Source organism: Macadamia integrifolia, chromosome 7 (assembly GCF_013358625.1).
Source record: "Macadamia integrifolia cultivar HAES 741 chromosome 7, SCU_Mint_v3, whole genome shotgun sequence".
NCBI lineage: Eukaryota > Viridiplantae > Streptophyta > Magnoliopsida > Proteales > Proteaceae > Macadamia > Macadamia integrifolia.
Window position 1 is genome coordinate 7,242,894 of NC_056563.1, and position 14,183 is coordinate 7,257,076.

Here is a 14,183-nt window from a genome sequence, read left to right on the forward strand (position 1 = left end):
GCAGAACAACTCAAAAGATAAAGAAGTATCGTTAATTTCTTCATGCTCGTTCCAAATTCGAAGTGCCATTTGTACAAATAAGAATCCCCTTCCTCACATGATTTCTTCTTCATATAATTGATCTACATAGTTCTAACTTAGCGTTAATCCCAGCTTTTGTCTTGTCCACCAAAACAATATCAACAAAGAGCATACAATGGAACATAATCTTGAATGATCTTGGTTAAATTGGAAAATCACTATTGTGCCCTCCCACGGTTCTCACGCTAGTTACCGTGTTCTCTTACATATCTTTAATTATATCCAAATACTTACTCGATACCCTTCTCTTCTCTAGTACATGCTAGATTAGCTCTCTAGGGACTCTATCATAGGTTTTTTCTAGGTTGATAAAGACCATATGGAGATCCTTCTTGCAAGCTCTATAACTTTCCATGAGCCTCTTGAGTAAGTAAATAACTTCAATCGTGGATCTACAGGGCATAAAACCAAATTGGTTTCTGAAATAGTAATTTCTCTTCTTAAGTGGGTTCAATAATCTTCCCCCACAATTTCATAGTATGACTCATTAGTTTTATGCCACTACAGTTATTGCAGCCATAGTTGTCATGGCACCAAGATGCTGGAGGGTTGCCTAAGTGCTTAGGCGACAAGTCGCCCATCTTGAGGCGAACAATGCGACCAAGTATTAATTTTTATTTTCGCTCTTTTTAACATTATTAAGGATGCTACATCTACCTCGTATCATAAAAAATCAACATTAAACCACATCAAGTCATCAAAAATCAATATTAAGCAATATCAAATCATCAAAAATCAACATTAAGTCATAAAAGTAAACTTTTAGAGAAATGTTCTTGTTCTATAATAAGTTTGACTAGTCAAATTTACATGAGACACTTTATATTAGGTAGAGCACAAAACCAGCTTTCCAACAAGTCTAAGATTATTTAAATCTGAGTTTTCATGACAAATTTATGTTCCGGTCAAACTTATTTTAAAGTACGCGAATGTTGTTAAAAACACCAAAATAAAAATAATTTTATGGATATCAAAACAGAATATTATTATACCTGACACTTGGTTTTTAGAAATGTTTTACTACAATAATATTTATGAAATTTTCAGAATTGAGAAAAAACTCCAGCATTTGAAAGTTGAAAATCGCCCGTAAAACCAAAAATTCAGTTTTTGTTCTTGGACCGGGTGGTTGAATTTTTATCATTTTAGAATTTGATTTTTAAATTATTTTCATTGGATTCAATAAGGGGTATTTTATGATTATGAATAATATCTTAGATAAATGAAATCATTTACTTAAATGATATTTGACATAAATAAGTATTAAGCCTTGCAGTAAGGTGCTAGTGCAATAAGGCAACAATCGCCTAGACTTCACCTAGGCCGCCTGGACACCTCGGCATCGCCTAGACAACTATGGTTGCAGCTCCGGATATCACCTTTATTCTTATAGATCGAAACTATGGTGCTTCTCCTCTAATCATCTTGCATTTTCCTTGGATATAAAATCTCGTTAAAGATGCCGATAAACCAAGCTACCCCACATTGTCTTAAGTTCTTCCACATCTCTATTGGGACCTCATCCGGGACTGGTATCTTGCCTACTTTTATCTTTCTCAGGGCATATTTAACTTTGGTAACTCCTACCTTTCGTATTTATTTATGGTGTGTGGAGTCTTGATGCGTAAAGTATTCTTCTAGGCCACTTCTACCCGAGATGTCTCCATTTAGGACGTCAGAGACATACATTTCCCATCATTATAATGTCCTCATCACCTACTAGGACTCTACCATCATCGCTCTTAATACATCTCACATGAATCTCTACTCACTTTAATTTTAGCTATCTTATAGATAGCTTTTTCACCCTCCTTAGTGTTCGGATTATTATAGAGGTCCTCACATTTCTTCACCTGTGCTATCCCCACCGTCTTCTTAGCTTCGTTTCTGGCAACAATATATCTCTTGTTATATTCTACCTCTTTAGTCCTTTGTCATATCTTAAAAATACCTTTCTTAGGACCTTGTCATCCCACCACCAAGTCTTCCTAGGGGCTTGACGAATAGCCTTCACTTCACCTTGGAATTCTCTAGTAACCTTCTTAATATATGTCGCCATCTTGTTCCACACTGTGTTGGTGTCTCCCTCCAGGTCTCACTTTCTTTGTTTGACACTTTGACCACATGGTCAGTAAAAGCACCTAGGGTATCTCCATTTAATCTCCACCACTCTATTTTAGAGCAAATAGGTTCCCATTGTCCTACGATTTTGTGTACTAAGGCACATATCCATGACCACTAGTCTATGTTGGGTGGTTAGGCTCTCCTCAAGGATAACTTTATAGTATTTACACGATTATTTGTTAGCCCTTATAATTAAGAAGAAATCTATTTGGCTGGTATGATACCCACTTTTGTAGGTAACTAAATGCTACTCTCTCTTTTCAAAGAAAGTGTTTGCAATGGATAATCACAAGCCACTACAAAGTCTAAAATCAAGGTCCTGGCCTCAATCCTATCTCCCACTCCGAAACCTTGATTGACCACATCATAGCCTTTATGATCCCTCCCCTCATGTCCATTCAAGTTACCTCCTACAATAGTCATTTCACCTTTACCAAAGCCTTACACTAAATCATCCATTTGTTCCCAAAAATTGAGCTTGCTACTCTCATCCAATCCTACATTAGGTCCATAGGCACTAATTATATTGACAACCTCTTTCTCCAACACCAATATGATGGATATAATTCTATCTCCCAATCTTTTAACATCCACAACATCACTCTTTAGATATTTGTCCACCACTATACCCACTCCACCTCTGTTATCATGATCTCCTAAAATACCAAAGTTTGAAGTTGTCCAACACATTAGCTTTGTTACCCTTCCATCTAGTCTCTTGAATACATGCAATATCTATCAACTTCTTATCGGTTAGGCAACCGATGTTCTAGGATGCTAATCTAAACCTACGTTTATGGGCTAGATTCATCGCTCACACATGCCCTTGTTTGTTTATCACAACATCCTGGAATTGATGCGGCACGGTGCGTTGCTTATGGGGGACGCCCTAGCAAGATAAGGGTGAGATGGCATGAGAACAAGAAATAAAAGAAATCAGAAAACAAATGGATCCATGCAAATTTTGGTGGGTTGGCTAAATAAGATAAGGTGTTGGCTCCCTACCTGACGCACCAACACCTTAGCATGGTTGCAACCCAAACCTATTGTAGGATCAAATGCATTGAAGTACAGCAGGATACCCTTGATTAACAGCAGTAGTGAGGGTTATGAACTTATGATAGGGCTAGCAACTGGGTCAACAATAGGGATAGGCACTGGTAATAAGGCTACAGAATATAAACACAATCTAAGGGTCATTGGTGCCCACAGTGGAGTTACCGAGTATGCCCACTTGCTGCCAGATTTAGGAACCAATTGAAAATTTGTGACCCTGGTCAGAACACCTTCAAATTGACACTACTTGTCAAGGCGCTTGGATGCCAAGGCGGTCACCTAAGCAATGCTTAGGAGACACGTTGACAACATCGACTGTGCCAAGTCCGTTCTCTGAACACTGGTCTGAAGTTACAGTCCTGAGGAAGGTGAGAGAAGTAGGAAAAGCCCTAGGCCAGAACTAGAAGGCAGACATGGCCTTAAATACAATGAAATGTCAGTGAAACAATCATCTAACCAACCCAAGTATAGCTCTTTATACAATTATACCCCACGACTACTTACTTGTTTGGCTTCCAGTGCATCAAATAACCTTCACTCAAAGACTACAGTGATATTTTAGCGGGGTTTCTCTTGGGAATTTTGAAGAGCTGTATGGATACATGATATGCACTAGGATAACGAGGCAATTACAAGCAAAAAAGAAAGTTACAATTTTTTTTTTCCAGATGTGAATAGCACCTAGTAAAATGCAACAACTGTATAATGAAATAGATATAACACTTACAACGTAGATAGAGATTGATGGCATGGCTCAAGAATCCACTACCAGGAACTCCATTCAAGAGAGATGTGATTGGAACAAAGGACATTGAGATGACATCAGGCTCAGACTGAACTGTATGTAACCACTCATTGTGTGGCAAATTCCTATCATCGCTTCCCCCTCTCCTCTTATAAAAGCAAGAAATATCCTGCAAAAAGATTGAGTAAATAAATGGGACAAAAAAAAGCAAATCTAGACAAAATCAATTCAACCAAGAGTGAACCGGAAAAAATATAAGCGAGGTGTTGAAAGTACCTCCTTAAGTGCAAAAGAACTCGATGTGCTAGTGTCTGCAAATCTCAATCGTTGCTTCCTGACCTCAAACTGAAAATGATTACATAAACAATTGGAATGAGGAATCTAGAATACCATATTCATCAAGGAAATGGGTAATCTAGAATACCATACTCATCAAGGGAATGGGTGTGTAAAGGACTCTCCCTCTCTCTCTGCTTAAGACTACCATGGATCAACCCTTTTTTGTTTTTGAGATCTTGGTTCCTACGTGGCACACCTAGGAAGGGCTTCCTGCCCAGCCCAAATATCTGCCACATGGCGGTTAGGATGGGGACCTAATTTTGTGGAGAGATAGAACCGAAGGATGTCCACCGCTCACAAAAAATTTCAGCCCATGCAGTTTTGAACAATCTGGGAGTTACAAATAGTGCACAATAATGGCCAGAGTACCAGTAGGGATGCATGCCAATATACCGGGGGATATTTGATTGAACTCATAGTTGTCAAAGCATTGCCGAGGAGCCGCCTTGGCGTCCAGCCGGATTTCTTGGGGTCTAGGCGAATGTCACCTTAGTGCAGGGTGCCTCGAAATGGTATAGAACCAGGTTTGGCACTTATTTATGCTAAAGATCGTTTAAGTACATGAACTAAAGATATTATTCATACGTAAGCAAACACCCCCCAAAATGAAATAAAAATAGTTTTTAGAATTCAATTTTCAAAAGGATAAAAAGTCAACTCTCCAGTTTGTGAACAAAAACTAAATTTTAGGTTGTAGGGGAAATTTTAAAGTTTCAAATGCTAGGGTTTTCTCTCAAATCTAATAATTTCATAAATTTTATTGTAACTGAACATCACTAAAAACCAAAAGAGCGACAAAATAATCTTTTGTTTTGATGTCCACAAATTTATTTCCATTCAAGGCGATTTTAAACAACATTTGCACACACCAAATAACGTTGACCGGAACATAACTCCTTCAATATAAATCAGATTTAGCAATCTTGGATCTGTTGGAAAGCTGGTTTCATGTTCTACCTAATACAAAAAGTATTATATAAAAATAAAATCATTTGACTAGTCAAACTTATTAGAGAACAAGAAAATTTCTTTAAATGTAGATTTATGATGACTTGATATGGCTTACAATTGATGTTTTATGATATAAGGTGTATGTAGCATACAAAATAAGGGAAATAAATAACACTTGGGCACCTTGTCGCCTAAGCGCTTAGGCAACCTCAACCGCCTTGGGTTGCCTTGTCACCTTGACAACTACGGTTAAACAAGACTAAAATTGGAGGTGTGGCATATAAAGACCATGTCCTCTATTCAACAGTCGGAATAGCCAAATTATCTGTCCATATAGCACAATGAGAGAAGACAAGACAGGAAGCCCTTCCTACTTGATCTGAAACAAATGTTCCATCACTGAAATACCCAAGCACAGAACACAGAAGACAAACAGCACGTGCAAACACTGCTGTCTGCGGAACAATGAAAGGCTTTTAATCAGAAAAATAAACTTGAGTTCCCAATACAGCAACTAGACAACTCTGATGGCCCTTCCAGTTGAGGGTAGAGAACCATGGGGGGATTAACTCAAAATTTCAGCCTTTGTTAATGGCTAGATCATGGAATAGAAAGAACAGAAATCAGAACAGAAACAACAACCAGAATAGCAATTGTAGAAGGATGGCTTAATACTTCAGAATCCCAGAAACTGTACCCGAGGAAAAGTGCAGAATCAGTAGATCAGTAGATGATATCAACAAGATCTTAGAACCTGTGAACAACACGAATCGATGAATAGGTTTGAAACAGGAAAATAAGATCAGAAGCCGGTTTTTTTTTTTGGGGGGGGGGGGGGAGGAGAGAAATCCAAAGGAAATTCAACCAACATATTTGTGTCTAAATAAACAGAATCAGAAAAGGAACTCATTCTCGGTAAGGAGTTTGAAATCAAGGACCTTGGGAAGTTGAAGTACTTCCTTGGGATTGAGGTGTCACAGTCTACCAAGGGTGTTGTTCTTTCTTAGCAGAAGTACACCTTGGATCTTCTCTCCGAGACTGCCATGTTAGGGTGTAAGCCATCTGATACACCTATTGAGGCTAACTCCCACCTCAAAAGCAAGGAAGATGAACCTATTGATAAAGGCCGATATCAGAGATTTGTTGGTACGCTCATTTACCTGTCTCATACTCGACGGGTATTGCTCATGTGGTTAGCCTTGTGAATCAATATATGCATGACCCTTATTCCTTTCAGATGGAGGTAGTGTTCTGTATTTTTCGTTACCTGAAGCCAACTCCAGGGAATGGTATTCTGTTCTCCCCTTCAGATCACATTAGAGTTGAGGCCTATATTAATGCTCATTGGGCGGGTTCTCTAGACGATCGTTATTCCATAATTGGTTACTGTACTTTTGTTGGTGGGAACCTTGTGACAAGGTGTAGGAAGAAGGCAGTTGTAGCCAGGACGAATGAAGAAGCTGAGTTTCACACCATGGCACATGGTATTTGTGAGTTGCTTCAGATTTAAGGTCTTCAAGATCTGGGTGTGCCTACTCAATTACCGATGCTGTTATACTGTGACAATAAGTCAATCATCAGCATTGCACACAATCCAGTCCAACATGATTGTACTAACCAAGTTGAGATTGACATGCATTATATCAAGGGGAAACTACAGCAAAGACTCATATGCATTCCTTTTGTGAGAAATGTAGATCAGTTAGTAGATTTTCTTAAAAAGAGATCTAGTAGTAAAGTTTTTTATTCTATTTTGTGCAAGTTGGGCATGTGCGACATCCATGCACCAACTTGAGGGGAATTGTTGTAATTGGGGCTTCAAGGGTAGAATTGTCCTTATTTGTAATTAGGGGCAATGTGGTCTTTCTATCTTGTAAAACCTAATCCAACTTATAAATAGAAGAGGGCTTGGTGTCAATTGACAAAAGTAATATTTTTCCTCAAATCAACAATTAATTTAATTTTGCAAGCGAAGAATGCCATAGTTATCAGGGTGTCACCTAGGCAACAAGGTGGCTCAGCTTGGACTGGCACCTTGGTAGCCTCGGAGTCGCCTTATTGATGTCGCCTTGAATTTTACCATCATCCCTCGCCTTATTGCCATGATAACTTGAAGGACACTAAACCGACAACCTATACGTACTATTAAAGATGATTCAGCCAAACTTTTAATGCATACTACATCAGGTTCTAACCTTACAACTACTCAACTTACTAGTCTTTCAACAGGTTTTCTTTCCCATTTCACCTCCTCCTAGTCTCTACTACTCCCCTGCTGGATCAAATCCATTAGAAGACCACATTACGAACCGATCTACTTGGCTCCTTTCTCCTCCTTTATAGGGTCAAGTCTTAAATGAATGACAAGTACTTACAAAACCTGAAAACCCTCTCTTTTTTCTAGGAATTCTCTTTGATTCATCTCTTATTATTTCTTTATTGTTCACCAGATTCAATAAATATTTGAAATTAACACTTATTTTATGGGAAAAAGAATCCTACCAGTCTGGCATCGTAAACGCCCAGACTAAGCCAGGAGCAAACAGACTGTGCTGCCCCTCCCCGCTGTGCACTGAAGATGCTCCCACCAGCCTTGTGTCTGGCATTTCCTATTCGGCTATGCCAGACCGGAAAGGTAGGGTAAGAGATCGCTGCCTGGACATGGCCCCTGCGCTGGTGCAAGGGCCAATGAGAGTGCACGCAAGGGCATCAACATGAATGGTATTTTTATCTCATAGGGGGTGGGCAGTAATTCTGCACGCCCCTGTGTCTGGGCACAGTGGCCACACAACCAGGCAACTTTCTTTTTCCCAAATACAACGATGGACCAACTATCAGATGCAGCCTGACATTTCAGGTCAGCTATTTAAATTACCCAGGTTGGAGATGGATTGACCAAGTAAATGAGATCAAATAAAACCTGGATCTTAGAGATCGACCCTCTCAGTCACTTGGGTGTCCAGGTAATGTGTTAACAGGTTTGACCAAAACCATCACAGGGTAAACTGTGCTAGGCAAAGAAACATCGCAATAATCCTCTCATAACCACATAACCAGGTAATCACAACAGTTAAAGATTCCAAAAAGGAAGCAACCAAAAGTTTCAAGTGGAGCATCATAGTGTACTTTCTCAATAAATGTCATATTAGGAGGCAACCATTCTGGACTGACGGTGTTTCATGATGGACCCTCAAATATCACTTCAGTGGAACAAGTAACTCATTTGTTAATTCAAGAGACTGAACACAATAGAAGAATAATAGATCATATGACAAAGGTAACAGGCAACAAAAACTTAACAAAGTGTAGTACAACAGTCCTGTTCAAACTTGGCATCCTACTAATTAAGGCTTCCATGGACCTTAAAAGTAGGTCCATCTAATGAAAGAAAGCATCCGCCAACAAGCTTTACAGAAGAATGCAGAATGAAAAAGTAAACGGATATTAGACCTCCGGTAGTTCTCTTTCATTGATTTCCTTCCTGAGAAGATACATCAGGGTCAAATTAATTTTTCCACGAATTAGCCTAAGTGATCAAACTTGATAAGAACTTAAACACCCAACTTATGATGTAGCATGCAGTAAATCTACAGTTCACTCATGAAGAATCATTATGATTCACAAAACAATCCTATTTCATATGCTCTAACAAAATGTAGATCTAAGAAGACTCATTTAAATTCTACCAAAAAAAAAAAAAAAAGGGCGAAGACTCATTTAAATGAGAATGCTATAAACCTTTTCTTTCTCATACAATTCTGGATCCGCATCATATTGCCCACTTGCATCTAAAAACCTCTTGTCTGCTATCTCCTTTAACCTCTTTTGTACCTCGGAAGGTTGGAGATTAGATGAATGATGCTGCTTCAAATATATCACGTCCTTCCCTCCCATCTTCAAACCAACAATGACATGGGTGCCAAACTTCTCAATGAATCTGTACTCAAATAAAGTATTATTTAATCAATATGGATCACATATAACAATTTCAAAACCAGTATACCCTTTATACTGTTTGACGCAGCTCAACCAGTTCAGTGAATGCCAACAAGGAACAAGAACTATTTTGAGTTTTTTATGACACTTTGTAACACGTGGAAATGGCACAATTGGGTATAGTACTGAATTATGGACACTTGGAATGTGTATTATATATTATTGTAGTTATTGTAGAAGTAATAACACTTAAAAGTCTTCTTCACTGGATAACATTTAACTAAAATCAGAGGCATGGAAATACTCTGTTGAATTGAACTTCAGAAAAATGAGTAACTCACAATGTTTTTCTTTTTTAGGTGAATAAATAATTCATTACCAAAAAGAAGGAACAAGGGCCACAAAAAGTGAGGAAAACCCCAGCTTTTGAAAGATGAAAATTGTTCGTACAACCAAAAATTCAAATTTTGTTCTTGGATTGGGAGGGTTTGACTTTTATCCTTGTAGAATTTGATTTTTAAACTATTTTTATTGAATTCAAATAGCGGGTATTTGCTTATTTATGAGAAATATCTTAAGTAAATGGATTAACAAATATAAAACCATGTATTTAAGTAAATGAAATAACAAACATAAAAACATTCAGTGAAATGATGTTTGCATAAATAAGTGTTGCGCCTTGCAGTAAGCCGACAGTCGCCCAAACTCCACCTAGGCCTCCTGGATGCCTAATCATCGCCTAGACGATGCCTTGATAACTGAGACACCCCAACCTTTTGAGTACCAACCTGCTAGGGATGATGAGGATATTGACTTTTGCACTCCAGTGGCCGCAATTGAACACTGTCGCCCTCTGCTGGTGGAGCTGATGGTGGTGATGGAGATAGATATGCAAGCCTTTGAGAGGAGTCTAACGAGGCAGAGGAACCAAAGCCTATCTTTATTCATAGGAAAGACTCAGTTTGATCATGCTACCTATGATGCTGACCACGTTGCACGTGCCCCCACACGTGTAAATTATACCAGAGACCCACACCGCAGATTTCAAACCAAATGAAGAGTATGACAGCGCTGACAAGGAGACATATGTTTCCTCCTTGTCTAACACATTTCGAGGCCTCAATATGGAGAGTAATAGTGGGTTTGGGCAAAGCCGGGACAATGGCGTGCACGATCATTTCCCATAGACACATCCAATGTCAGTTTTGCAGGGTATGGTGGACATGGCTCCTCATCATCTTCATTCTGCACTACTTATGATGATTAGTCACTAGATGTCGCATCATTCGTCGATATCATCTCCTCCTTCCCAAGTTTGGAACAGACTTAACATTTTGGTCCAAGGAACATAATTAACAATTTGGTCCACCGAACAACTACAATGGAGGCAAGTTTGCATTATCTTCCCAACCTAGTGATCTATATCCAAGGTTGGGGCACCTAGAGTATGTGGATGATGAGACATATCAGGCTGTTGTGATGGACTCTGAGTGTTTCTTCTGACATACTATGACATGACCATCTTTTGTGATCTAGTAGGAGGAACGGTTTCATCAGTAGCAGCAACCTTCGTCGTCTTTCAAGCGACTTTGGGGTTTCATGTGAAGTCATACACTTGCTGCTTTGATCTAGTATTCTGAAATTTAATAATATTAAATAATTTTTATTTATTTGTCACTTGAAATTGCATATTTTTATTGGTTTCCTACTTTCCTTACATCTTGTATGTTATAGTACTAAATCATATGTAACAAATGCTATGTTTCAGAAATATACTGCAAGGTACACTATCAACCTAGTGCATGAAACCAAACTAACAATTGAGTGTGTTTTTCAGCAATCTCAAGGTCCCATTGTGTTTAAGTATGCTTAATTAGGATCTCTGCCAAGTTTCAGCTCAAAATATGGTTGTTTGACCACCAAAATGGTCAAACGAAACCAACCACCGACCCTTGCAGAAAATCTACCAAAAGTTGATCGAAACCAACTTCTTGAACCTTGTAGAGAACTCAAAAATATTAAGCCCATGGCCCATATAACCCATTAAGCATTCAAAATTAAGCCTAACTTGACCCAAGAAAGTGAACCAAACCCAAAACAATAGGCCCATTTTCTCTTCTTATTGAAATTATCATCAAGGGTGGTTGTAGATCAGGACTTCAGTCATGTTATATAACCTAAGTGGGATGACCGAATAGGATCACACCACTTCGCTTGCTGATTAAACACAGGGTTGTCGGGATCATATCCTATTTATATGTAGTTGTGGGAGGGGAATAGGACTACAACTATCGAATTAGGGTTTCTAAAAGAGCTCCATGGTTTGGCAGGTGCGCTCTCTCCTCCCTTCAGTTCTTCTCTCTTCTCCTTCTTCTTTGACTAAGAGCTAGGCTTTCTGAACCCTAATTTGAGGAGGGGATTCTCCACTACAATGATCTCTACCATGGGACAAGTAGCCTGTTCAAGTGCTGGAATCCTTCAGAGGACCTGCACCTTTGGGTTCTGAGGTAACCCTAAACCCCCTCTTGTTTATGTTTGGCTAATGTTATATTGCATTATCAATGATCTAAGGGAGGAAAATTTTTGTTTGGCCTCCCTCCCGTCTAACATGTTTAACCTTAGTTTTGTTGTTTGGCATATTCTATATCACTGGATTTGAGTTTTATATTGATCCTTGGTTATTTCTATCAATGATTAGCAAGTTTCTTTTATATTATCTATCATTGGATTTAGTTTTACATTGATCCTTGGTTATTTCTATCAGTGAGTAGCAAGTTTCTTTTCAATATCACTGGTTACAACCCTTGACACTGAACTCAATTTTTCGAAAAGTAGATGTAAAGTGATTCTCTAGCATCACCTTCCCAAAGCTGTGAAAAAAAAAAATGGAGCCTGGCATCGCCTTCCCATAGTAGTAAAGAAAAGTTAAACAATTGAATAAAGAACAGATGCGTCCATTTGTAGATTTGAAGATCTATTTATGGAAGCCACATGAAAGTTAGCAACAAAAGGAAAATCTAAAAGAGGGGGAGGAGCTCCAAAATCATTACTAAACATGAAAAGGAAAGATTCTCACTTTGCCAATGCAGCAGGATCCCATGATGGTGGAACAGCTTGTTTAACATGATCTCGCAGTACCATTTGAGATTTCGTCAATGCCACTGTGTAGATTGTAATGAACCATCCATCAAAGGCAAGGGCTTTTGTATTGGCAGCATCCTTCTGCCAACAACCTGACAACTCGAACATTGCATTAAACAGACCAGAGGGAATTTTACCAGACAAAGAAATTTCCTGGTTGCATTGCTCTGCCATCTGCCAAAAATGAAATATTTATGATGAGACATGTATCATTTGATGTAAAGGCTATCAAATGTCGACACAAGAAAAAATAAGACTCATTCTACTCTATTTCTTAAGGGTATACAAATTTTATGCCAGTTGCGCACAACCATGAATAGAAAATATTTTTACACAGTATCATGTTAGAGTATGCCTTTACAGACAGAAAGTAAAGTTAGGCCAAAGGAAAATAGAAAAGTAAGAGCAGAAAAAGGATTGGCATGTAAATTATAATTCTCTTTCAGTTAGTTTCATTGAGCCCTCAAACTGTATCATGAGAGAGTATGACTCTACATAGTCAGAGGATTTTCCAGAAAAGAAGGCCAAAAGAAAAATTGAGGCCTCAACAGAAGTTACTCCACAGACTTTAAGTCACTCTCAAAGATTTGGAGGGACACAAAGAAAGAATAACCAAGGAACCAGTGCCAACCATATGCCCAGGGAATTCAAACTCCTCCCGATACGTGTCCCCCGGCCCCCAAGCCCCAAAAAAAAAAAAAAAAAAAAGAAAAGGACAAAACATGTCATCTAAAAATATGCTACACATTGAAATGGACAAACCAATCCAAATGCTAGTTATAGAAAACCACTTTGTTATAAAAAACCAGAGAACCAATAAATGATTGAGTCAAACCAGCATAGGTTTCCAACAAAATGACTGGCTATTCAGCCAACAAAAGATATTTATTTATTGATTCTGGAATGCTAAATTCAAAGGAAGTTCTAATAGCCAAAACAATAACATAAACTGCACTATGAGGGTAAGAGAAAATAAAATTTGCATCAGCAGTGCCACTATTTAAATTAGTAAACAATTAACAGAAACATAATACCTGCTGAAATGATAGGACATCGGACCTGAACCGTATCCGCTCCCCTTTATCACATTTTATTGATTTCGAAGCATTAGGAATTACTAAACCACCAGGCAGAACAACATTTTGACACTGCTCCTCATCAAGCTCAATCAAACGTGGATCTGATGATTCATTCTTACAATACTTCAGCCGCAGATCTATGGCGATATCATATCCTAGCCCAATCGACTCAATCACACTTTCAGCAGCTTCCTGCCGTGACGCCCTTGACGCCATTACTATTCCACCATGCTTCTCCTAGTAATTCCCTTTCAATTCCAAACAAGCTTCTGAAGAACCAATCGTATGCCCAATCTAATCACTTATACTTGCCCACCATAACCTCACTCTCATAGAAAAATTTTCAAGTCTTACCACAACCAACTTCCAGCAAATCCCAGACAATCTACAGAACTATACCCAATGAACTCTCATGCAAAATTTCAGGATACCCAGAAAAGAAAATTCACTTCTACCAAATCCGGAAAAATTTACGGAACAACATCTGCTGCTACTAATACTACACTAACACAAAAAACAATTTCCCCGCTAAGGTTTTGAAAATCAACCAGCTAGATCACTGTGAAATTCAATCCAAACTGGCGAAGCCCTCTATACTTAACTTCTCATAGATCGCTCAGTGAAACTACCATCTATGACCAAAAATACTAACCACAGATTTTCTGAAATTCTCAGCTTCAAGACAAGGAAACAGAAACCCTAGATTCGCTGCCGGCGGCCAAGTGCTGCAG

The 14,183-nt window shown here is 38.6% G+C and overlaps 1 protein-coding gene across 1 annotated transcript in view; it reads right to left on the reverse strand.

Moving 5' to 3' along the window:
- Nucleotides 1–14,177, reverse strand: part of LOC122084124 (MACPF domain-containing protein At4g24290) — a 29,032-nt gene extending 14,855 nt beyond the window's left edge. Inside the window, exons 1-5 of the mRNA XM_042652198.1 lie at nt 13,408–14,177; nt 12,309–12,547; nt 9,035–9,233; nt 4,283–4,351; nt 3,989–4,175 (exon numbers count right to left, since the gene is read on the reverse strand). Coding sequence (XP_042508132.1) covers nt 3,989–4,175; nt 4,283–4,351; nt 9,035–9,233; nt 12,309–12,547; nt 13,408–13,668 — 955 coding nt within the window. The 5' untranslated portion in view covers nt 13,669–14,177. The remainder of the gene's footprint in view (nt 1–3,988; nt 4,176–4,282; nt 4,352–9,034; nt 9,234–12,308; nt 12,548–13,407) is intronic.
- Nucleotides 14,178–14,183: the final 6 nt, after the last annotated feature.